A 27,338-nucleotide genomic window follows, 5' to 3' on the forward strand; every position below is an offset into this window, starting at 1 on the left:
AACAGTCATTCTGGATTCTCAAAACTATCGTGTGTATTATAACACCAGCCCAATTAATGTCTAGGATTGGTCTCCAAAAAGCATCATTTAGTTAAATGGCTGCTGCCTTCACATTATTTTATATTTTGTCAAAAGGAAGGAAAGCCTTGCATCCTCAGGGTGGATGATGAACTAAGATGGAAAAACCTGGCTTTAGCAGTCTCTGGCATGGTTAGACCTCCCACCGTGCTGAGCTTTGCTAAGAAAGATAATGTTTTGCTCTTTATATAACACAGTCACACCCATCCATATATAGGTAGTAAAGACAATCTCTTCACACTATAAGAGAACATGGAGCCGGGCGTGGTAGTGCACGCCTTTAATCCCAGCACTTGGCAGGCAGAGGCAGGTGGATTTCTGAGTTCGAGGCCAACCTGGTCTACAAAGTGAGTTCCAGGAACAGCCAGGGCTACACAGAGAAACCCTGTCTCAAAAAAAAAAAAAAAAAAAAGAAGAAGAGAACATGGAACAAGACTATGAAAACCCAAATTTAATAGGAACTTTTCTTATCAAGTTGCTATGATTTGACACATCACTGTTTTTCTGTTGTCTATCATATCTAAAACATGGTTTGAGTCAATAAAAGAATCATATGCTATGTCAAATATAAAACATGGGCTCATTCTATTATATCATAGAAATTTACATAGTATATTACTAAGCTCTTTTAAAACAGTAAAAACTATAGGCTATATCCACTTCCTTCCCCATACCTCATAGGCTAAGAGCATTGCCAAATCCCACAATGCAATGTTTTCAGGCAGAATTGCAGCCACTGGATCCGACGTCAGTACATGACTTTCAAGTGAACTTTGCTAATTGTATGCCTTTTGCTTATTTCCCTCAAACTCTTTAAATTCCACTTTGTTCATCCAGAAAATAAAAACAATCAAAACAAGCTTCTGCCTCAGGGGCTTGTCATGATATTTGAATCAATAATGCCCTACAGTTCTTCCCTGAATAACAACAACTACAACCCATAGTACAGTCATACCCTGCTTTATCCCAGTCCACTGTCTTAGTTGTACAAGGCTGACTAACAATGCAGATCAAGGTGGGACTTGACAATAGCAGTTGGGTTTTCCAAATCCATAAGGTAAGAGAGGAGAGGAATACAGACTTTCCCTCCAGGTATGAGGAGGAAAAACAAATATATCCATAACTAATATGTGGTCAGATGAAGAATAAGTCTAATTATCACAACTAATAAAATCAAAGCCCGAAGCAAATACCTTCAGGTAACTGGTGAACTCTTGCTTTTCAGTATACCTGCCTACAAATTCCACCATCACCCTCTCCCTTCCTTCTGTGATCTTTTTCAGTATAATTTAGCATATGACTCCCAAACCAGCTTTCCTGGGTATGACTAAGAATATTATGTTTGTTGTTGTTTTATTTTTGGACAGAGGGTCTCTTGTAGCCCAAACTGCCTAGAAATCGCTACGCATAGCTAAGGATAACAGTGAACTCCAAATTCTCCTGTCTCTACATCCCAAATATTGATTAATAGGCACTGCCAACTATAAGATGTGAGAGATCAAACCTACCACCTGAGCTACATCTCCAAGTCTGGCTAGACACTTCTCCTTAGAAAGCCAGCCCTACATGGTCCAGCAGTCCAGGGGCGTCCACCATGTTTTAATAAGTTATCAGAAGATAGAAGATTCAATTCAACACATTTCCAGGGTAAGTGCATCCATTCAAGGATCCTGTTAACAGAGATCTAGCTCTGGCCCAAATTGCTATGCCAAGGGCAGCAGTAAAAACTCTTGATTTAAAATGACATAGCAATAAAACCAAGGAAGAACATGGACAATCTAATGGCGACTCTCCACTACCTCTCTGTAATGAAGTAGGTCTCCAAGAGTAAATTACTTTGCATACCCTCTGGCTCCATTCTAACGTATAAGGGATGCAAGAGGCATCTCCTGACCTGTTTCCTTGGCGCACAAACCTACACAAGGAGTGATGCAGTGCGTCTGTCATCCCAGGTGGCGACTAATCCCATTCTCTCTTCAGATGCCTACAGATGACAGGGGCTTGGATGTAATTAACGACTTATCAAATTATCAGCTTCCACATTAGCTGGAGCTACTTCGCACCTTAACTTAATCCTGTAGGAAGCACGTCCCAAACACTGCTCTGGGGGGTTTCATGTCAAATATTTTCTTTTCACGGAGCTCATGTATGGCTTTATTACTTTCTGGCCATGAAAATATTGCTACTACTTAAAGCAGTACTATTTTTGTCAATCAAGAGCTTCCCAGAGGAGTGCTTCATAACACAGCAGGGTTGCATTCTGCTGCATTGATACATGGGCCCTTTAAAGTGGCTATATCTTTATTGGGTGATTGATGGCTAGCGTGGGGGAGTACTGGGTGTATCCATTTTTGCAAACTCAGCTTACTTCAGCACCTGATTTACACATCTTCTCCACAAACAGACTATTCCTAGGCTTCATTTTTAATCCTTGCTTCACTGACTTTTTTTTATAAAAACATATCTATCCATTTGACCTTTCAGTGAAAGTTTAAATAGAAATTGAGGCGTGTTAAATTGGTATTCCATGGAGAGATTTCCAATTCTACCTTTGTAACACATTGAGCTGTTACTGCTATGCAAAGCCAAATATTTAAATTAAAATGAATGCTCTTTCCATTTTCCTTACAAGGGTTTTCAATTTAACATAGCATCCTGCAAGAAGCCCCAGCCTGCATCTTCCACTAAAAGGCCTGAGTGTTATCTTGGAACAGAAAAGGGCAGAGCATGGGAGGCAAAGGACAGAGTGGATGAGTGAGGGTGTTGAAGGGACATATTCCCACAGCCTGGGAGGAATTTCCTTAACTACATTGAGCAAAACTGAAAAACAAAAGCATTTCTTGCTACAAAAAGATATTCAGTGTCTCTCACCAGAGTCTCTGCTTTTTGGCTCAAAACAATATTACCGTGGAAGCCAAGAATAGTTAATTATCACCTATTCCCCCTAAGCAGACATCATATTTTTTAAAAAAATACTATTGTCATAAAGCCAAATATGACAACATCGTGACAGTGGTTGTTGGGGACATCAAATGATTAAAGGTGAATACCAAGCATTTCTTGCTCAGAAAAAAAAAAGACACCATAGGAAAATGCGATAAAGACCGGATAGCAAGATTCTTATTAGTTCTGTATCTCACACTCTGGTTTCTTCAAAAGACACTTACTTCATTACTCATAAAGCTATGTAAGAATGCTTCCATATTGGGAAGTTTGTAAGTTGAATACTTTCTCAACATGGAGCTCAATAAGAAGAAAAAGAGGCCTAGCTCTTTTTAATTTGTTTTCTACATTTATGTGTGTATGTGTTTGATAAACTGTGGCCAATGCAATAACACTAGAAAAAGAAGTGAGAAGTAGAATTCCAATAAACAGGTGAGACAATGATGTGCATAACATAATTATAAATAACAGTAGCATATTACATCATATCATGCACCAATATAAAATTCAGACAAATTAGACAGTTTCAAGGAAATCAAGAAAGGTGTTTATATGCATGTTTACTGACAATAGACTTGAACAGAAGCTTTGTAAGGATGAAAACAATCACAAAAATATCAAGGTTGGTTCTCTTTACCCATGCAAAAGAAAGTATATAAGGCGAAAGAAAATCAAGTAAGGCAATAGTTTTAACAGCTGTAACAGGTTCAAAGTTCTTGTTTGGTTGGCTCGATTTTTGCTTTGGTTTAGTTTGGGTTTGGGAAATATTTCTCTGAGTGTTTTGTTTTGTTGTTTTGTTTTGTTTTGTTTTGTTTTGTTTTGTTTTGTTTTGTTTTGTTTTGTTTGAGACAGTCTATGTACCCAGGGTGACCTAAAACCTTCTATGTAGATAGATTGAGCTTGAACTCTTGATCCCTACTGGATGGCAGGTGGGCACTCTGAGTTGAAACTGGTCTTACTACGTTTCTGGGGCCAGCTTGGAACTAACTACCTATGTAGCCCAGGCTGAGCTTGTACTGTATTCTTTGCATGTAAGACTCCTGAATGCTGGACATCATATTCAACAAGTTGTTTTTATTAGAGTTTAAAAAAAATTAAATTAATTTTAACTATGAAAGAATGATCTTTTCTCGACAGGATGGCAAAGAGATAAATAACTGAAAATATGACCTTCAGGTTAAGAATAATTTACAATTGTTAAATTATGTATAACAATAAAATACTAGCCAGATGTTTTTGAATGGCCACTATGTTAGGTATCATATAAAGCCCTCCTCGCATAATATATTTCATTCACTCATTACAGAAGCTTAATAAGTGAGTGAGATTAAGCCATTTTATGAATAGGGTTCAGTAGAATGAAACTAAACCTCCAGGTAAATGATAAATAAAATATTTGATTATATATTTCCTGTATTTCTCCAGCTTAGGAAAAATAGCCTTAAAATTACACATAAGAAATTTAAATCGATGGGCATATTTAAAAAATCTATAAAATTGTAAACTAAAAACATTCTTATGTTTGGAAAAATGTTTGCAACTTCTATTAGAGCATGATTTAACATCCTTAATGTATAGAAAGCACTGGGAACATAACCAGAAGAGGAAAAAAAAAGTGTTTCAGTGAACTACATAACTGTAATTATAGGAAAACCAGAAACGTAAAGGGGTATAATCTGTAATTGAAGAAATGCAACCCAGAGAGTAGAAAAATGGCATTTCTAAATAACAAAGATTATAAAAATCAGTAACAATACCCACAGGTGTCAGGGACATGTCTTGGTATTAAAGTCACTTTTGAAGTAGGGCATAACTGGGAGCATGTTGGTTAAAAGGTATAAAGTTTCAATTAGGATAAATTGTAGAGATCTATTATACAGTACAGTAATTAGATATGATATTAATGTTTTATACATGTAATAATTGCTAGGAGACTAGATCCTCAATGTATTTTATCACAAAACCATGATAAATAAGGGAGATAAAACTTACTTGACTGATAGAATCATTTCACAATGAACTCATATATAAAAATACCACACGGCACACTGTAAATACATCCAATTTTGTCAACTGTATTTTAACAATGCAAAGTAAAATTAGTTTTCACATGGTACTCGCTGACCAGCTTTGTGTGTTTTATACAAACCAGGCATTCTTACACATTGTACTGACTGATTTTGGTGGGTCAACTTGACACAAGTTAGAATCATTAGAGAGGAAAGAGCCTCACTTGAGAAAATGCCTGCGACAGTCAGCTGTAAGGTATTTTCTCAGTTAGTGATCAATTGTGGGGGTGAACAGCCCATTGCAGGTGGTGCTCCTGGGCCACTGATCCTGTGTTCTATAAGAAAGCAGGCTGAGCCAGGGGAGCAAGCCAGTAAGCTGCACCCCTCCATGGCCTCTGCATCAACTCCTGCCTCCAAGTTCTAGCCCCATTTAAGTTCTTGTCCTGACTTCTTTTTGTGATGAACATCTTTGTGGAAGTGTAAGCTGAATATACCTTTTCCCCCACAACTTGCTTTTGGGTCATAGTGTTTCATCATAGCAACAGAAACCCTAAGACAAACATATATGGTTAAATACAGTATCATGCTAGAAATGTTAATACAGGCTATTTACAAATTCTCTTGTTCTATTCAACCCACTGTTCTCCAAATTTCCTCAATACAGTGGTTCTACTCTTCAACATTTAAAAATAAATTCCTGTAAGCATAGTGATTTACACTGCCAATAAGAACACCTTAAATCTGCATGGCTCATTAATATTTACAAAGTAGCCTCATATAAATCATATCGTTGAGTTAATGCTACAAGTCTATGAGATGGATATGGGCATCATTTTCAGCAGAAATATTCTTTTAAAATAATCAAGCTTTTATATTTCATACTAACATGGAAAAGTGTATCTCCGTTGCTGACAGTAGGTGTCTTTGAGAACGAAATGACTTCCTAATGGGACCAAGAGCCAGTTCCATGCATAATGGAGTTTACTACACAAGAACGAGAGCCTGAGTTGAGGTCTCCAGCACTCATGAAGAAAGCCCAGCAAACCCACACACATGGAACCCCACAATGTCGAGGATGGAGAAAGGAGGATCGCTGGGGAGTGTTTGCTGCCAGCCTAGCTTCAGGTTCAGTAAGAAACACTGTCCCAAAGCGAGCAGAGTAGAGAGAAATACAAGACACCTGTATGTCCTCCTCTGGTTTTCAGAGACAGCATGTATGCTTACTTCACATAGCTATACCACAGTCACACATGTATTCCCCTACATGAGAAAGCACGCGCCCTAGCATTAATCCTCAGTAGTATCACTGGTAAGATATTACTTCTGGGCAGGTTGAGAGGATATATGTGGAGCTTCAGGGAGTCTGCAAAAACATCAAGTTCATAGCTCCTAGCCTATGTCTTTGTAGTCTACATTGATTACAGGGGCGCACATACTCCCAGTTTCACAGTTGACCCCACACCCACAGAGTGGTTCCAAGAGACCTTTAAGGAGAGAAAACTTGGGGTATTGCACGTGCATTGTAGTACCACATACTCCCAAGAAAGTCAGTCAATTCAAAACTATAGCAATGTATCAGGATGTATAAAAGCAAAACTGTATGTAACACAGGAGCTACGTCAACTCTATTATTTCGATTACTTTAACTGTATTAGTCCTATGTGGCCACTTGGAGTTTATGTATTAAAATTTTTAGAGAGTAAATCAGAATACACAGTGCAAGCTGAAGTAGCCAGGTGAAAATTCTATTCACTAGATGGCATGTTTCTCTGAAGTTTGAACACTTTAAAATTAAATTATCTCATTTTAATTATTAATTGTTTTAATTATTAATTGCTAGATGGAATAAAAGTGAATTATTGCATGACTCATACTTAAAATAATTTGTCAAATAAAGATGAAATATTGAATAATGATTTACTGGTGTCAAGCATGGTAGGTGCATCTTTAGTCTGTGTTCTTAGAGGAAAAAAAATTCTTAGAACTTGTCATCTCTGTTCATTATGAGTTTGGTTAGTAGAGAATACATACCAATTGTTTTTCTTATCTTATCTGACCTGTTCAGAATGAAGTAGATCTCATTTTGTTTATGTTTGTAACATTATGGAAATTTAACAGTAAGATTTTTTTAAAGCTCCTCAGACCATTTATTTCAATTAGAAGTGGTAATGAGATCTCTTTAAACTATTAGATGTCACTTAGTCTTTATGGAAGACAAATTGTATGCTTAATGCCTCTTGGCGTGCTCCACACTCACTGGTCTTTAATAGTTTTTATATTGACTGAAAACAAATATCGTCTTATTCCCTCCTCCTATTTCTCCCCAAACCCGAATCAGTAGTCAATTTAAATGTCAACATTTCATAAAATGCAGGAAAGAACTGATAAAGTCCATTCTATCAGGAGTGTCAATGGGCAGTCTGCTTCAGCCAGGGGATGCTTGTCACTTTGAGCATTATCTAGACTATGAGCTCAAGAAGCCATAAGCACTGCACTGCTCTTCACCTTAGGAAATGCTCTCCCAAGGATCTCCAGGTAGCACTCGCTATCTTAAGAGCCAGCCCTAGTCTTCACCATGTGACAGACCTTAAAGAAAAAAATCACTTCATAGCATGCCTTACCGTGCAAGAGCAGACACAAGTCTTCTATTGGGACAGGGTACCTTTGCCTTTAGCGTCATTCTCTTTTTCCAACTCAAGTGGAGGAAGAACAAGTTGAACGCTGTTATGACTTGACTTGGAAGCATCAGGAAGGGATTTGCAAGAACATAAAAATAGGCAAATGCCAAGTCCTAAAGACACCGTGGCACCATCTGAATCCCGGGTAATCTATCACGTGCAGCACAGTTGATGGATTTCTCTGCAGTCCACCTCAGTCTACGCCTGTGTACCACTGACACCTTTACCGTAATTACCTTGCGGTAGAGATCAGTACTGCTGACTTTTTATTTGAAAATGCCATGGAACTGTTTATTGAAGGTTACAAATCCTTGGGGAAAGTTTCCATATTGATAAACATGAATTCACTCTAAGGGCATGTTTCTTGTCACAAAAATAAAAAGGAGTTATAAATGCCATGCATTCTAAAAGCCACTTTGTACATCACAGCAAAATTACATTATTTTGCTGACAGATTATGCTTCGACCTCACAATTTATGAAACATCATCCTCTTAATTGCCTGATTTGGTTCCAATTACAGAAGGAGTTTACCCCAAATCAGAGTTGCCTGAGAAGACTCAGAGCTCAACACCACAAAAGACTATTCAAAAGCATGTTTGTGCCCATGGAGTTCAAGAAGTGCTTCAAATATCTAGCAATACTATAATCTTCTAAATGAATATTTTAAAGATCATAACTGTCTTAGTTAGGATTTTATGTTGTGGACAGACACCATGACCAAGGCAAGTCTTATAAAAAGCAATATTTAATTGGGGCTGGCTTACAGGTTTAGAAGCTCAGTCCATTATCATCAAGGTGGGAGCAGAGCAGCATCAAGACAGGCATGGCACAGGCAGAGCTGAGAGTTCTACATCTTCATCTGAAAGCTGCTAGTGGAAGACTGACTTCCAGGCAACCAGGGTGAGCGTCTTAAGCCCACACTCACACACCTACTCCAACCAGGTCACACCTATTCCAACAAGGCCACACCTCCAAATGGTGCCACTCCCTGGTCCAAGAATATACAAACCATGACAATAACCCAATTTTGAACAGTTGTATTTTTAAGAAATGATTTTTATTCTAATCTTACCATGTGGAATTGATTAGAGATAGAGGTGAAAATTCTACCATGGGTTTAGTACCACATACATGGGTATTACCAAATCCCCCTACCATTGGTGTCAGCAGGCCATTGCATAGACAGAGCTTCTGAATTCAGTGGCATACAGCTCTTTGTGTATATTATATACCATAAGGTATCTGAGCAAACCTTGATAGAAGAGCACTGGGGACAACTTAACCAAAAACCATAAGCCACGCCATTCATCTGACAAAGGCTCTTTCTGGATGTCTGTTAGTACAGCTCACCAGAAGCATTTTGATATCATCATCTAGCAGCCTCAGCAGCGTACCTTCACTGCCTGACCTCAAATCAAATGTTTGTCTGCTCTAGCCAGATGTGGCACTTCATGCCTTTAGTCCCAGCGCTGAAGACACGGAAGCAGGAAGATTCTCTCTGAGTTCTGTGCTGGCTGGAGCTGCAGATCATCCCTTCTCAAAAGAACTAAAAGAACTAAAAATAAATTAAATTGTGTGATTTAATTTCCCTGTTTGCACAATACTAATGTATAAGTTTGATGTGTTCCTTTAACAAATATTACAGAACTTAAACCATGTTTCAAAAGTAAAAGTATAGCCTCTTTTTAAGGCATGGCACATTAGGTTCCTGACGTGAGGAACCAACCCTAAGATATATGGGGGTGTCACCAGAAAACTCAGTGTGAGTAAAGACTGTCTAAGATGGAACAGAAAAATTAGCCTCTCTCCTTACTGAAAGTTCAAGACCCATGGTTTCTAAACTAGATTTCCAAGACAGATACAATTGCTTTAGCTTTACCCAGACAATAAAAAGGAGATCACAACTATGCGGCGTGAATTGTCACCTGAACATCCTAACTACCACAGCCTTGAATGTGAAACCAGATGGGTGGTTTGCTACCAAAGTCTCAGACAAGCGATAGCTCAGCTGTGACTATAAAACTAGACCTTGATCAAAAAAGGGGTCCTAAGACCAGAGTTCCACCACCAGCTCCAGCACCCTACTTCATTGAACATGGCAGCTGGAATCATCACAGGCAGAGAAAACAACCAGCTGCCACTGAAAGGGAATCGGGAGCACTGAGCCATGTCAGGTCTAAGGATTGGACCCCTCTGAGTCATTTGTGAATTGGAGATTTATAGGAAATCCTTTTCATAAAGTTTTTCTCTACTAAAGGGACAAATGCATCTGTAGCCCATGGGATTCCCTTTCTTACTCAAGGATTCTATGGCCACAGAAACTAATGTTTGCTTATTGATTATTATCCCCCTTATTAAAAATCCCCCTTCTTCCTCTCTCTCTCTCTCTCTCTCTCTCTCTCTCTCTCTCTCTCTCTCTCTCTCTCTCTCTCATGCACCCCCATCTATATATCACAGTTTATTTAACAGAGATCTTGGTCACATATCTCTTCCATATAACCTCACACTGTTCCTGGACCTTGATGGCTTGGACAAATCTGACAAGAATGTAGAAGGCTTCAGTCTCAGGAACTTTTCAGGTGTCCTACAGTTTGGAATGATGCATAATGAAGTACCTCATCAGACAGGAGGACAAGTCGTAACAGCTTGTATCCTCCCACAACCGAGAAAGAGGCACAGGATGCAAAGCCCAAAGTTCGTCTCTGCACTTGAGAGGCTACATTTGGGGATGCTACTCCAGCCTGTTAGGTTGCAACCTGAGAAGCTGCTAGTCAGAAGTCCCCAAACAACAGAAGGTCTCCAGCATGTCCAGTCTAGAGTTAAGTCATTCAGTCACTTCGGCCATATGACCCTGGTGATCTGATGGTGCCTGGAGTTCTCAAGGCAGACAAAGAGAAGCTGTTTGGAGCCCTTGGCAAGACCTTGTTAGGTGAGTCACACTGGAAGCCCTTAGGACTTTTCAAGCGAGGTCATGCTATTTTCTCAATCTTGAACTTGTAGCCTCCAGAACTGGCAGAGAACAAATTTGCATTGTCTTCAATGCCAACCCCCCTGTGTGTGGTATTTGTTGGAGCAGCTCTAGACAGACATGATGTTGATCTCATAAGTTCAGGAGCCTGAGCTCCTCGAACCCACCTAACAAGCCCATGTGGCAGCCAATCATGTTGCTTTTTCCTGCAGTGCTGCCAAAGGTAACCTAGCACAGAATAGAACTGGGACTTAAATTTAGCATCTAGTCTGAGCCTGTGTTCATAACCATTACACTACAGTATCCACAGTGGGATAGAAATGCACAGTACTGTTCTCTCCGGGGGAACCCCAAAGGCCATCATATAAGTCACAGAAACCATATGCTGGTGGAGTGGTGGGGAACAATGTCAGCACATTACTTCCCCAGCAGTTTGGATAAGGAAGGAAGACAGAAGCCTCTTAGTGGTGGCTCAAATGCTTGCCATGCCTCCTTACACTTGATAGTTCATAAGGAATTGATTTTGATCCTAGTAGTGGGCACTCCAGGAAGACCCGGGAAATGAGCACCTCCTTAAACCAGACACTGTGAGGACCCCAATTATCTCCTCTAGTTCCCGCCCTACTGCATAACTCTCTTTCTGCATGTTCTAAAGGGCCAACATTTTAATACCTGGTCCTTCTTCGGTATCCTTAAGAGATAAACTTTTGTTTTTTAAATATCATCATTAGAATTATTCTCTTTTTCCCCACAATTGAGTCTTTTGGTCACCAAAATAAACATAGGCATAAAATTCTCTGATGTCTAATGTTTATAAAAAAAATAACACTGATCTTTGATATGGTACAACTACCACATATCAGGTACTGGGCTCAGCACTGCAAATGCAAGCAAAGATAATGTCTGTATAGCATACTGTCATCCTAACCCAGGGCCCTAATCTATGGCATACAATCGATATTAGTTAAATGGAAGAAGGATGGGTAGGTGCGTGGGTCAATGGATAGAGGAACAGACAAACAGGTAGATTAAAGAAGGCAAGGATGGATGGATGGATGGATGGATGGATGGATGATGGATGGATGGATGGATGGATGGATGATGGATAAATGGATGGATGATGGATGGATGGATGGATGGATGGATGGATGGATGGATGGATGATGGATGGATGATGGATGGATGGATGGATGATGGATGGATGGATGGAAAAATAGATGGATAGATAGATATAACAAATGCACAGGTGGGTAGACAGCAGAGGGTCCACTTACACGAGAACTCTACAGAACTGTCAAGAGCATGAAGAAAACAGCAGCTCTTGTTTTCCTCCCATCTCTCCTTTCCCCGGTGTTCCAATTGGACTGAAAGCAAAAGCAAAAGCCTCGAGGAATTTAGATGGAGGATATTAGTTGAACTGGAAAAACTAAAGTTTGCCTGCTTCCAATCTGTCCTGGTAATGTCACACAGGCAGAAGGAATTCTTGGGAGAAACAATATTTATTGTCATGTCAGCTTCTGCCAAGACCCCAGGCAAAATTCCAAAGGACACAGCATGTCTTTGCCAGAATCTCTTCCTTTCTAATACTCTACACATAGAAGTCTTCGTGGCAACTTTGTCTTTCCAAATCCCTTCTTCTTAGGCTACCTCCTCTGAGAATATCTCACAGCCATATTACCAAAGAGCCTTGTTAATTTAAGCTAACATGTAAATGACGATTACACGTATGTTACCCTACAACATTATTAAATAAGGCAACACTAATTCAAAGACCTTCTTCTACTGATAGAGAAGCAAGAAGACATTTTTAGGGAAGAGCTATAGTAGAAGTCTATCCAGAAGATGGCTCAGCAGGTGTGGGAGCTCATTGAGCAAACCTGGTGACCTAGGTTCAAACCCAAATAAAAGCTGAGGAGGAGAAACAACTCCACAAACTGTCTCCTGATCTCCACACATGTGCTGTGGCACGCGCATCACTCTCTCATGCACACACATCACATACAGAGTGACAATAATGAATTAAAAACTTTAAAGAACTCTATAAATCTACCCCATTAGTGTCCTACCTGGCTACAATCTCCAGTTTCTCTGCCTTGAAACATCATGGCCTCTAGTGCTTCCCAGAATTCTGCTTCCTCCTCTGTCTCAGCTAACCTGCTCCATGTTCCCACCCCATGTAAAATAGTTCATGATCCTGCTCTTCCCATCAAAACAATGCTACAGTTACTATTGTGGACTGTATCGTATGTCTTCCCTGCTAGACCTTACAATCTCAGAGGACAGGATGCCTGCATCCTGCCAATCACAGTAAGCTGGAACCTAAGGAAGGTATGGGGTAGAGAAGCTTGATCACCAAAAGTTTTATGCATAAAAATGCACATGAAAACTATATTCACTTATACTTGTACATTTGTGCATATAAGCATAGCCTATCTAGGAGGTAAAGATCACAGCAACGAAAAGCCCTAAAAAGAGGCACCAGGGAATACATCCGTGTCTTCTGACTTGAAGCCTGGTATCCCAAGCTCTTGGTTTTCCCATATGAAGGAAAAACAAGAAAAGCTTTCTTTTTACTTAGAGTTTAGCTCACTGATCGGGAAAACTGGGGTGTTTTCCTGAAGCAAGTCCTACAGTCCTTTCAGGTCATTCTTTAGAAAATTCCTCAACTCACAATTCTCTCTCTGCAGAAGGTTCACCAACCCCACCATGACCACCTCTGGCACGATCACATCTAAGCCACACAGTATTTTCATTGCAGTACAATGTCCAAAGGATTGGCCATGCTTGTGACTGCCAGGGAGAGTGAGCCTGCTCTACCAAGCTGAATTCCCAATCCATGTAATGAGCAGTATACATTCTGACCATGACCATGACAGAGGTACAGAAGCCAAGGTACAGAAGAAAATAGGAACTAGAATATGATTACATTTTAAAGGTCCCAGCACTGTTCATGGGAGAAATAATTGCATCAGAAAACAAATTCCCACACAACAGAAAATCTAGACCTTAAGAGGCCATCATATATAAATAGCAAATTCCAAAGAAACAACATGACTTGCTACTTCATAGTTGTGTGTTCAGTTTTATATGCATTAATTATGCTTTAATTCCTATGTCAATATGTGTTCTTCTTTCATACAATGAAGTTCTCCAGATCCATTCATTTGATCCCCAGAAGAAGCACTGTGAAAAGGGTAATGAGAATATTACTGGCCCTAATTGATTCTTCTATCAGTTAAAGAAGGAAAACTAAATACACATAGAAAGCAAAATCAGCTGGGTCATGGTAGCATTTGCTTTTAATCACAGCACTTGGAAGGTAGACACAGGCAGATCTCTGTGAGTTCAAGGCCAACCTGGTATATAGAGCTAGTTCTAGGACATCCAGTGCTACATAAAGAAATCTGTCTTTTAAAAAATACAACAACAACAAGGAAGTAAAAGTGGACAAGTTTTATTGTTAAGCATTACTGTAATGGGATATTTAGGAAAGCTATGTCTGGTGATACATGCCTATAATTCTAGGACTTTGGGAAGCGAGATAGGATGTGAGTTTGAAGACAGTTTAGGCTACATGGCTTAACTAAATAAAGTTGACAGAAGTAATTCTTTACATGGAAAATGAACAGTGTCAATGCACGCTGAAATTTTTTATACAAATCTGACTTATAAAAATGTGTTGTCATTAGGTATGCTGGTCACACCTGTGACCCCAACACTCAAGAAACAGAGACAGAAGGATCACCCATTCTCGTAGCACCCAACACTGCACTACAGTAGTCCTGAAGATTGAACCAGCCCTAGCTACTATCTGCCTTCTTTGTGCCCAGGTTTTGAACTGAGCCCTCCCATGGGCTCGGTTACACATCTCTCGGTGCAAGCTCTCTTTACTTTCTGGTATATTAGTAACAAACAGTGAGTTGGCCTCCTGCTCCTTTGGGACTGGACTAAATTTCTGTTCCGCTGACCACGATCCTTCTAACCACACTGGGCATCCTTCAGGCTAGTACAGCACGTGACTGACCTTCTCCATCCCAACACCCATCAATGGTCCTGTCAGCGTAGGTGGCTGGGACAGGGGCTTGAGGCAAACCTTCTTTCTAACCTATCCTCCTTATAAAAGCAATTTGTACTCTCAGGCAGGTGATCATGGTTGCCCATCCCGACCACCCACCACCTGCAAGACAGCAGGTGGATAACATTAAACCATTATTTCCTTTTACTGTATCTACTTTGTGCACCAGTAGCCCTTGAACTTGACCATTAGGCATTATGACCTTCAGTCCAGCCCCCTGGGGCTAATGCCACCCACACAGCATTTAGACCAGATATTTCCTCCCGTGATGCTGTGTTAACACACCTAGCCTGCTGCATATTCTTCAACTAGGCTTCTCCAGGCCCCTTGTTTTCAGGCTGAGATGTTCATTTTCCTGTGACTTCCAGGCAATGCCAGACATTACCTGTGCTGTCAGCATCTCTGCCAAATTGGCACTCTCTAGGAGGACAGCTTCAGAAACCAAGCCAAACTTATTCACTTCACTAAGCCAAACCAACCCACTTGAAGCTAGAGACAGCACTCTGGTGTTAAAATGCACTTTCTGGTACTTAATTGTTCAAACCTCATGCCACATGTCTGCGTGCCACACAGAGCAGCCATGAGAGCGTGTCCCCTGCTCTCACGTGTGAGGATTTCTTTCTAGGTACTGAAATGTCACTTCTTCCTGGCCTTCCTTACACATGTGCACTTGGAGTTTTGAAAAGAATCTACCTTCCTTTCATCTGAATCACTAGTGAGACCACACACCCCAGATGACCCTGTTTGCTCAGCATCCCTGGAACCCTTAAGCTTTAGGAGCCTCTCTCCTGTGAATAGGCACATGTTTTGTGTTTAGCACCCCCCGCCCCCCACACACACATAGGTTCGTGTTAATGGCACACTTCTCCGTAGCATGGAATTGCGAACAGCAGGTCCTGAATTCCCCTACTCCTTTGGCAATAGTCACCCACTCCTCTTGGAAGTTTCTCAAAACTCAGAAGAAGAAAAAAGTAAAGAAAAAGAGGAAGGTTGAAAATACGGCAGATGTGACACATCCTTTTTTTTTTTCACTCTCCAAGCCAGACACTACTAGAGGCATTAGGAGTTCCCGGTGGCCACCAAAAGCAAGCACCCATTGCTCAGAACCTGACAATCGAGCCCGTATGCTAGGGTGCTGTTAAGAGTTGTCTACATGCAAAATATGAACGAGCAGCTATTATTAGAGACGCCAGCACAGAAGGAATAGATAGATAACGCAGAAAACGGGAGAACCAGACACCCCGAACACCCTGGTTTCTCAATTGTCACCTAGACTGACTGCTGAGCCGCTACAGAAGCACCAGGCCTGGTTCCCTCCCGCCATGCCCAAGGTCGTCCTGGCGGCGCCTCCTTACCTTGCGCGAGTATGGGGGTTTGCTCAGGTGGATGCCATCGCGGACCAGCTTATCCCGGATCATGATCTTCAGCTTCAGCTTAGGGTAGCTCACCAGCTCCCTGCTGCGGGGAGCGCCCGGCTGGCCACGGGGGTCCCCGCGAGTGCCCTGGGCTGAGCTGCCACATGGCTCCCCCCGGCGGCCTGGGGGCACCGCTTCCACCAGCGGTGCCGGGGGCACGGGCTGCGGTTCAAGTGTGAAGTAGAGGCCGGCAGCGGCCGCATCCTGTTCCCGCAGCCGGTGCACAGCCTCTAGGATGCGCCGGCGGTGCACGGGAGCCAGCACCCCGATGGCGTCCAGGTCCGGGTCTCCGATCTGCTTGCACACTTCCAGGTCATCGTAGCCATTATCCACGAAGGACTCAGCGTACTGCGGGAGCTGTAACGCTTTCAGCCACTCGTAAACTATGTTGGTGCACATGGCTGAGACTCGGAACTCACCAGCGAGTACCCAAGTGACACGGGCGGCACCAGTTCTTGCAACTTTTAATCCTCTCCTGGAAAGGGGTGGGGAGAAGAAACAGCAGGAAAAGTTTCTCCCTTAGTGGTTAGGCTCCGGCCGCAGAGTCAGAGCCATAGAAAGCAGCCGGGAAGGGAGCGAGAGAACACGAGGAGCGTCTAGCGGCGAAGTGGATTCCCCGAGCAGGCGCGGCGCTCGCGGGCACTGGCGACTGGGCGAGCGGCTCGGCTCCGCGCCGCCCCTGGATGCGCGGCCACCGCGGGGAGGGGCGCGCAGGCGGGGCCGGGCACACCCCTCGCACCCGCGCGGGTCACCGTCGCGCTGCGCCGCCCAGGAGGTTCCCCAGCTGGGGCAGTCTGGGGAGTGCTCGCTGCATGTCGCTATCTGGCCGGCTCGGTGGACGTCTGCAGCCGGGTCCCACTCCGTGGAGGCGGCTCCAGCGGGCAGACCCGTGGATGATGGCGAGCGCCTGGTCTGTGCGCTTGTCAGTCACTGTCGTTCCCGGGGTCACGGTGACCCGGTGGCTATTAAGCTTCCGGACTCCGGTGGCTGCCCTGGATATCTTTCGACATTTCTTTTGAATCCGACTTCTCCAAACCCCTAGATTTTTTTTCTTCGCTCAGTTCCCAAGCCAGTGGTTACTCTCGCCTGGGTGTCCAAGGGCAGGACCCGGTCACTGGTCCTGAGAGAAGCTGTTGAGTCCAGTGTCCCTTCTCCTTTCCCGATGCACGTAGAATGTCCTTTCAAAGGAGCGGGTTGCTAAGGCTCCACAGGCGCGGCGTGTCTGTCTCTGTGGTGCTGCGCTCTGTGCCCCGAGCAGCTGCGTTTTGGCAGCAGGGTGGGAGCGACGTGGGGACTGTCCAGCCTGATGGGCGCGAGGCCCCTCCTCGCTACAACTAGTCACACCGGGTGGTGTCGGGAGGGGCACGGCTGCTCCCGATTGCCTCTCCCTCCAAGACCATCTGACCTGCGAAAGTTTGGGGTGGGTTGTTACTTTCTCCTCCTCGGTCAGCGCATCCCTACCTGATCGGCATCCCTCCCCACCCCCACCTTCCTTCCAGCCACACAAGCACACCGTGTTATGTCAAACCCCCTCAATCTCTCCCTGCCTTTTTGCTTTCTATTCACTTCGCATTACAGCTCTTCTGCCCCAGGTGACTCCCTGCCTAGGGACAAGAGAGGTTTTCTGACTCTGAGACAGGGACCACAGCCGACTCCCCCTTCTCTGCCCCAGGGTCGCGTGTTAATCGATACACCACCACATACACCACCACGCAGCTGTGTTAAAGAGAACACTAGGGCATCTAGCACTTCTGCCTAGATGGGAGTGAAAAAATTAACGGAGATTTCCTCCTGGTGCCCATGTCCCAGCTTTGAATGGAGGCGGGGGAGTGAGGAGGAGGAGGGCGACCCCCGGAGCTCCTGGGCCTCTTTTCACTGCATCTGATCTTTTGGGGAAGCAGTTAGAACCTTAAGAAACCTTGCAGGCAGCAACAATTTCCTTTTCACAAAAGTAACACTCAGCTTCACTCTAGAGCTAGACCTGGCCAATACCCTTCCTGTAAGAGTCCTTCTGGGGCCCTACCTGTCTCTAGGCACAACACTGATGATGGCACTGCCCATCCGTGGTGTTCCCTGGCTCCAGGACCGTTGGCTGTGGGTAAGGGACTCTCTGTGCCACGTTTCCACTAAATTAGTGAAGCTTAAACCCCTCTTGGAACAGACACTGAGAATCAAACTCTCTCTCTCTCTCTCTCTCTCTCTCTCTCTCTCTCTCTCTCTCTCTCTCCTTTATGGTCTGCAAAATACCTGATATGGGTGAACCCAAAATGCGTCCCGTATTTCTACAGTAGCTGGGGCCTATATGCTGAGTCCCAAGCTCCTGGATCCAAAAGTCTCATACTGAAAAATAGCTACCAGGAAGAACCCTCTGCTTGGGAAGAAGACTAATACAACGCGGTAGTCACGGAGCCGTGTCTGCCCGCAGTCCTAGATCAGCCGCCTTTCCCTGTCCAGACGCTAGATTATGGTTCTGGTCCTGGAGCAATGCTCTGGGTTGCCCCGACCCTCCCTACCTAGCACAGACTGTAACTTGCCTTCCGTCCCTTGCCAAAGCAAGCTCACAGTGCCCTCTTGTGTCCAAATGCTGGAATTTTAAGGCGTTGCCCAAGTCCCAAACTTGTTTTGTTCAGCTGAAGGAAGAAGAGGGCTTTTTGGTTCCTATTTGCCTTCTTAAAGTACAGATAATGTCCTCGCGGGTACCTTTATATCTCAATGCTTTGTCATGAAAACCGTTGGGTTTTGGAGAGGTGGATATTGCAGGACTTTCAAAACAAGTATGCTTCAAGGGAACAGAAGTTCTCTGAAAATGCTTCTTCGGAAGTTGGTACTACATGCCAGGAATCTGCATTTATGTCTAAATATATGTGGCTATTAGTAGTATTATCCGCTATCTTACAAAAAAGGGAAGATCCATCTGTGAAACATTCCCTCCTCGTCTGGTCACTGTAGAGGAAAGGGTAGAGAACTATGAAGACAGAAGAAACTCGGGGACAGGCTTCCAGCCACTGGATCTCCAGCTCCCTAGCCTTTGCGAGAGGAACCAGCAGGAAAGTTTGGGCTGGTTATAAAAGCCGAGTCTCTTATTTATTTCTGCTGTTTGTGTGGTTAGAAAAGGAAACTTACAAGCTCTTGAGTTTATTGCCCTGGCTTTTCTTTCTCAACTTGTTTGAAAACTCCAATAACACTACTTAATAGTCTTTTGCTTTCTCAAACACAGCCTCTTTCCCTCCGGGAGCTTCAGGGCATTCATTTTGTCTCGTTACTCTTCAGCAAGCCAGTGAGTATTTTTATTTCCATTTTACAATTAAGGAAACTGTATTGGAGGAAGATGAATGGCTTGCCCAAGGTCATATGGTAAATCAGGATAGAGACAAGAACAAGCCTGTCTTGTTGAAGCCCCTCCTCTGCCATAGGCAACAGGGATTCTCCCATATTTATGATCCGGGCACTGTCCAATTAGGAACTAAAGGATCCTGTGCTCTCGGGAGGGAACGGCTTTTTATGAATTAATCATTTGTTAATCAGTCATAAATAAAATCTCTCTTTTGACCTCTCCTTTTCCTCTCTTGCACACATTTCCCATGCTTGTCCAAGTCTTTGTGTGAAACTGCGGCTCCCAGTAGACTTCATTTATTTCTGAAGTCACAAATACAGAGCTTCTGTGGTCTGTACTTGTCTCTGCTTCCTACGGAGGCTCCTGGCTATAGTCCAGAATGAAAGGGCAAAAATAATGATGGGGGAGGGGTGGAGAGTACATGGTTTGGTGGATCGAGTAACTTGCTGCACGGAGTTCAGATCCTGAGACCAGACCTGAGTCCAGACATCCCTAGTCTAACTAAAAGAAATTAGGCTGGATGCAAGGGGCTGTAATGCCTGTTCTAGGGGTGGGAGGGGGAGAGATCAGAGATAGGCAGAACCCAGGGATAGTTGAGAGCCAAGTGGCAAAGTCCAGGTTCAGTGAGAGAGAGACCCTTTCTCATAAAATAAGGTTGGTGGAGATCTGGCAAGTCTCCAGACACTGACTTACGACCTCCACACGTGTACATGCAGCCAATCACCATTTTCACACACACACACAGTGGGTAATTTTAAGATTTAGAAGCCTTCAGGAGCTACAAGGCCATTCTATAGCAAATGCAGAATCCTAATTTACATAGAGAAAATAGAGGTCTAGGAAACTGAAGTTTGCATGTGTCTCTTACCCAAGTTCACGTATGTGACAGAGCCCAGATCTTTTCCTCTTGGGCTTGTACTGCATTGTCTTCTTTTATGTGGCTATTGTCAAAATTGTATTTATTCGTCAATGTATACTGAGAAGACAGTACCAGACACCAAAGCAAAAACCAAGCATACAGTGTTTCTTCATTAACAGGAACTGGAGAGATCTCACCATACAGAAATTTAGCTGCTGGGTTTTTAAAGTTTGCTTGTTTTGCTTTGTTTTGTTTTATTTTGTTTTGTCTATGTGTTCTCCCACTCAAGCACTAACCAAGTCTGACCCAGTTTAGCTTCCAAGAGCAAACACACCAGAGAGTGTGAAGCTGGACCTTGGCATTCAGAACCCCTACACACACATTTGTTCTTAAAGTGGCTATCACACTCCTGGTTCTCCTCCTAGTCTTAGCCTTAAAGCACCAAGATAACGCACACCATGAACCATGACAAATACCTTTTCTTTTTGCAAGCTATTTTGGTGGAAAATGCTTTCTTAGAGGTTTTTTTTTTATTAAAGAAAAAAATTGCAAAAAGTAAACTGCTGATTATTAATTAATATATTATTAACATAATATACTTAGTAACAATTAATAATTGTTATTTAATATATCTGGACTCTTTGGTTTGATTGGTTCATGGGTTTAACATGGTTTTGTATTTATCGGAAGCAGTAACTCTTCTTTAAATGAAAGTTACTGGTGAAATAGATTGGGGAGAAAGTTTCTATTTAAATACCACTTCAGAACTATTTTGCAATGATAATAACTATGGAACATGCAAAGTTAACACTGACAGTCTCAGTGTAATTAATGATAATTATATTCAGGTTTTAAAGTCTAAATACCAAAAAGCAGCATTTCTGCTCAGTAACTAGATTCAAGGTTGCCAGATGAAAAAAAAATTTTTTTGTTTTGAAATCTTCCTGGTGTTACATAAGGTTCCATCCTATCCATACTATTTTACTTAGAAGATAAATGTTCATACCTAATGTGTATAAAAATTAAATTCCATTAACATCTATTAAATGTCAGTCCCCTGGGTGTCTAGCCTTGTAAAAGTCAAGCGTATATAATATTAATCTTAAAATGCTAAATATGTCTTGCCTCTGCTTAAACCATCAGCAGAAAGCATCTAAAAGGGCCTCATTGCCACAGGGAGGAAGGGGGATAATGGGCTTGAGTGATGTAACAGGCAATCTGTTCTTCAGTGGTGGCAGTGAAGGGTGGGGTTGGCACCTTAATTGGGGGGCAGGCTGGGTGGGGGTTTCTGTTAACAGGCCTGGGCTGTAGATGTTATATTAATGTGTGACAACATATTTGAAGAAGGGAGTGACAAGGAGCAGTGGGGAGTACCAGTGGGATGCCATTAGATTATGGCTTGCTATTATAACAGGCCTTTCTTTCTTAAAGCAAGGGAACAAAGGGGGTAAAGAATGTTCTGGAATCTTGGCTTAGAGGTCACCAAGAGGAGAACAAGAGACTATATTTGTAGTAGAGAATAAAATCCCACGAAAGGACTTTCCATGTCCTATTATCTATCTCCAAATAGTCTACATTTGAAATACACCCCAAAGATGACCCAGAATTTCTTGAGGTAAAAATAATGGTGCATGGCTCTGCTGGATAGCATGGCAATGCTTGAGAACACCTTTTCTTTTCTTCTTTTTTTTTTTTCAGACTAAGCAAAGTTAACTTAGCACTTAAAAATTAAGTTACGTAACTTCCATCAAGTAAAAGGATATTGATAAAAGATCTTTGAGGCAAGAGCTTATGTAATCACAACAACAAAGTCATTTGACTTCAGCACAAAACAGTTGCTCCCAGGTGAGGGTTTATCTCCAAGCAAGAGTTAGGAAACCAGACTTCTGACCCCAGGGGCATCTGTGTCCCCGAAACATACTCAGTTCCTGGAGACTGGAAGGCAATGGGACCTTGTATATTTGCTAGAACATTTTGATTCCTTCTTATGTGGAGTGGAGAGCACGGGTGCTGGTCTCACTAATACCATGCTTTTCTTCTCTGGTTATACATTTGACTCCTTAGCCCTTCCTCTTGAACCACTTTGGGTTTGAAGAATAGGACCAATAGACAAACATCTTTATAATAAAAATTAGAAACTACTTACAACTCCTGGGCCAGCCTACAGGATGAACTCTTAACTGAGGGCCCTGGAGCAAGAGTGATCAGATCTTGAGAACCAGATTGTTCCCCTCAAGCAACGACAATGATAACAAGCTCTGCGGGACCAAGAAGACTGCCATCAACAGACTCTACTTGGAGCAGGACTGCTTACCTCTTACCTCCTTGCCTCAGCCCTTCTCTGCTTAAACCTAAAGCCCCTGTCAGTCACAGAGAGACTTCTGATGGAGACCTCTTTATCTGCTCTACCCACAATGGCCACATGGGTTAAATAACTTCTCTCTGCATCTCACTATTTCTTATCTCTTTAACTAGTGTGTTGAGAATGGGTGGCTGATCTACCCTGTTGGTATTACCAGAACTGTTAAGGCCCTAGCCTGTCCTGGCACCCCTAACAAGCTTGCCTCAGCCATTTGTCCCTGATAGACCAATTGAACTGATAGGGATGTTGAGGTTGGTGGTTCTGACCTCTATATACAAGCCATGACAAGTGCACACCGACCCCCACAGATAGATAGATGGATAGATAGATAGATAGATAGATAGATAGATAGATAGATAGATAAAAAACAATAAAATAGGGAAACATACACTCAAACAAAAGCAAAGGAAGGTGAGCATGGTCTGCTGCCACAAGACTACAACCCCACCTACTCAGGATGCCAAGGTGGGTAGATCAAGAGTCCAAGGATAGCCTGAGCTACAGAGTCCAAGGCCAACCTGACCTTGTGGTTTTCAACCTGCATATCAGATATTTACATTACATCACGATTCATAACAGTAGCAGAAGCTACTGTTATAAAATAGCAACAAAAATGATTTTATGGTTGGGGTCACCATAACATGAGGACCTGAGGATTACAGCATTAGGAAACACTGGTGGTTCTCAGCCTCTTACATGTAAAAACACTCACTGGTGGCCTACCAGACAGTCACAGGCTACTCTAATAGATCCCGCTTTAACACAAGTGCATCACAAACTCTAGAGGTTTCTTTGCCCTGGCTGGCAGTCCTGAGCTGCGTCAGTGAACAGGCTGAGCAAATCATGGCGAGCAAGCTGGTCAGTATAATTCCTGCACCATCTCTGCTTCAGTTCCTGTGTCCAGGTTCCTCTCCTGAGTTCCTTGCTGCCCTTCATAAGGAACTGTAACCTGTAAACAGAAATAAACTCTTTTCTCCCCAAATTTCTTCTGGTTATGGAGTTTTTGTGGCAGCAATTTTCAAGTAAAAAAGAAATTAAAAAAAATGAGCACAGAGGCTCAATTTGAAAGGGGGACTTTCTTAAATTTTATTGCACTAATTTAATTCTATTCCTGGTAATAATAGAAAATGACTCTAAGGCAATTTCTTTCTTTCGTTCTTTCCAGAAAAATCCAAGTGATTATGCTTTTGGTTGGTAAAAGGAAGATGTGAGAATCACCATGGGGGATTTATAAAATATAAAAACTTATAAAGGAAGAAATTTAAGATCTTGTTCTCCAGAAGCCATGTTCTTCAGAAGCGCCACTAGATTAATGGAGACAAGGATTATTATTATTGTTTTTGACAAAAAAAGAAAAAAAAAACAACCTTAGAGTGTACATTAAAATGGAAATCCAACCAGGAAGACACTAGGTGATAAATAAGAGCTCAATGATAGATTGTGCAACCCTGAATGCATTTATGTTCATACATCTTGCAGCTCCTCCTGGAATTGTGAAGTGGGAGATGCAGACTCTGAAACAAACGATGTGAATGTGTGTGTGTGGTGGAAATTCTGTGCCTCTCTTTAATATATGTGCAGGTTCTAAATAGAAAACACACAACACTCCTCTATTCAGAGAAACTCATGTTGAGTGAAAGGAATTAGCTAATAAAAGCAAGCCCAGGGTGGGAAGTCGGGGCACTGATGAGGTGACTCAGTGATCAACAGATACCACTGGTTGTTTTTTCAGGGACCAAGGCTTGGTTTTCTGTATCTACCTGTGAATCACAACCATCTGTTGCCTCCAAGTCCAGAGGTTCTGACTCCCCTGTCCTCTGTAGGAATCCCCACTCATGTGCACCCTGCACACACACAATTTTTAAAATTTCTTTACCAGTACAGAATGATCTATAAACAAAATATTTTAATATAATTTGATTCAGATAGATTCTACTTTTCTTAAAACTATTGTATTCTAATGTTTTTTTTCCTTCTTCGGGCATTTTGATACAATGAAGTAAAATGGGAGGCGCGAGATGTTTTCAATAATTAAAAGAAAAATGTTATACATTTGCAGTAACAACATACGTTGACAGGCTACATTGAAGAAAGATGTCAGGCCCACCCTGCTATCTCTGGTTGGTTTCATTCTGACCTTGTGGTACTGGGCACTGGTCCTCCTGCTATGCACCTCCGTGGCTGTGATGACCAGCCACTGATTCCCCTACCCCAGCAATCATGGGCCTCAGCTACCCCGAGCCTCTTCCTTTGTCCCTCTTTGGTAGAACACCATCCTGAATTTTCAAACTTCTCTTATTATGCTTTTTTCCCTTGTAACTCAGAGACTCAGAGAAGGAATCAAACGCTACTCTGTCCCTAGAATATCTCTTTTGTTTTGAATCCAAAGTTCTAGATTTCCTAAGGAGCAGATAAATATGAACATCTCACGACCAATTAACTCCACAAACCAGAATTGTAATTAGCTTCTCGCCCAAACTAGTTCTTCTGTTTTCTATATATTCAAGTCAACAGTCATGGACCATATCCCTGCACTGTGCAGGGGAGGGACTGCTCTCTTGATAATAAAAGTTGAGGATGCTCACTTGCTGCTCCTGATAACTTGTGAACTGAGAGGAATCACAAAACACAAGCATCTAAATACCAAAGAAAACACAACGGGGATGTGCCTAGCTAGTTTTAAGAATAAAGAGTTCAGCAGCCAGCCTGGGAGGGCAGCGTCGGGCTTGGCCCTGAAAGGAAGGCTGTGTGCAGCGGCCAAGCGATCCAGTTTGGCCATGACAGCAGCGCCTCTGAAAGTGTGCATCTTGGGCTCCGGGAACTGTGAATCAGCTGTTGCAAAAATCATTGGAAGCAACGTGAAGGACCTGCAGAAGTTCTCCTCCACCGTAAAGATGTGGTCTTTGAAGAGACCGTGAACAGGAGAAAGCTGACGGACATAATATCAACAATGACCACGAAAAACGTGAAATATCTCCCAGGACACAAGCTGCGAGAGAACGTGACCACTGTCCTCATCATCCCCCACCAGTCCCTTCTCAAGATCTGCGATGAGATCACAGGCAGGGAGCCCAAGAAGGCCCTGGGGACCACCCCTGTCAAGGGCGTAGATGAGGCCCCCAATGGCTGAAGCTCATCTCCGATATCCCCAGAGAGAAGATGGGAATTGATATCTGTCTTAGTTAGGGTTTCTATTCCTGCACAAACATCATGACCAAGAAGTAAGTTGCAGAGGAAAGGGTTTATTCTGCTTACACTTCCACACTGCTGTTCATCACCAAGGAAGTCAGGACTGGAACTCAAGCAGGTCAGGAAGTAGGAGCTGATGCAGAGGCCATGGAGGAATGTTCCTTACTGGTTTGCTTACCTTGACTTGCTCAGCTTGCTTTCTAATAGAACCCAAGATTACCAGCCCAGGGATGGCACCACCCACAAAGCACTGCCCCCCCCACCCCCACCCTAGATCACTAATTGAGAAAATGCCTTACAGGTGGATCTCATGGAGGCATTTCCCCAACTGAAGCTCCTTTCTCTGTGATAACTCCAGCTGCGTCACGTTGACACAAAACTAGCCAGTACAATATCAGTGTACTGATGGGGGCCAATGGCACCAGTGAGGTTGCTGCGGAGACGTTCTGCCAGATGACCACTGGCAGCAAAGTGATACAGACCAGCCTTCTCGTCAAAGAGCCGCTGCAGATGTCCAACTTATGAATCACTGTGGTAGATGATGCTTCTTGCCTCAGAGATTTGTGTGACAAAGAGTCAGAAAGTCACCACTCCAAGTGGTGTCTCCAGACAGCGGGGTCATTGTACTCTTAAGAAAGAGTTCCTGGGCCTCAAAAATGTCCCCTGTGATTCACTATGCTGTTGCCAAACATTTTATAAGAGACAAGTGTCCTGGAGGCTCCTGGCTATCCCAGATGGACCCTGAAATGGCCAGGTAAGTTTGGCCATTCTTGTTGCCTGCCTCTTCACACTTTCCTAGGGGGCTGTGGAGGAGGCTGGATGCTAGGAACCTGCCAAGTTAATAAGTCCCAAACAGACTATGAGAAGGTTTTTGCTTTTTTAAACTAAATGTCTAGAGAATACTGCTATAGAGTGGAGTGACTCTCACTCTCCACAGGAATTCAGGATGACTAACTTCCTGTGAGAGTTTATACTATGTAGCCTGGGCTGGCCTTGAACTTGTTACCTTCTTGCCTCTGTCTCCTGAGTGGCCTGAGTTTGGCAGTTTCTGATCTTTCTGAATCCCCGAGTCAGCTTTCAGGAGACAGGGTCAGGCACAGACAAGTGGATGTCTCCCTCACTGAATGCACACTATATGGAGTGGATGCTTTGGATGCTAGAATTAGAACACAAAGGATTTTATCTTTATTTAAAAACCAGACATCCATGGGAGTGGAAAGAGCACACCACGGAAGCCAGTGTCCTGTGCTTTTAACTTGTGAGAGTTCCCCCTTCCTCTCCCTCCCCCTGGGTTTGGTAGTCCCCACCCTACTCAACATCCCTTATATAACTGAAAATGATTATAAAATAAATTTTATGGGAAATTTAAAAACCATCCAAGAAAACTTTTAAAGCATTGTAAACTTCCATACCTAAAGCACACAGC

General features: G+C 42.9%; 1 protein-coding gene and 1 pseudogene across 1 annotated transcript in view; one reads left to right on the forward strand and one right to left on the reverse strand.

Annotated features, from left to right (window-relative positions):
- Positions 1-27,338, reverse strand: part of Samd5 (sterile alpha motif domain containing 5) — an 82,024-nt gene that overhangs the window by 33,692 nt on the left and 20,994 nt on the right. The window contains exon 2 of the mRNA XM_021175243.2: positions 16,109-17,573. Coding sequence (XP_021030902.1) covers positions 16,109-16,567 — 459 coding nt within the window. The 5' untranslated portion in view covers positions 16,568-17,573. The remainder of the gene's footprint in view (positions 1-16,108; positions 17,574-27,338) is intronic.
- On the forward strand, positions 25,446-26,545 carry LOC110303407 (annotated as a pseudogene).

The sequence above is a fragment of the Mus caroli genome, chromosome 10 (genome assembly GCF_900094665.2).
Source record: "Mus caroli chromosome 10, CAROLI_EIJ_v1.1, whole genome shotgun sequence".
Lineage (NCBI taxonomy): Eukaryota > Metazoa > Chordata > Mammalia > Rodentia > Muridae > Mus > Mus caroli.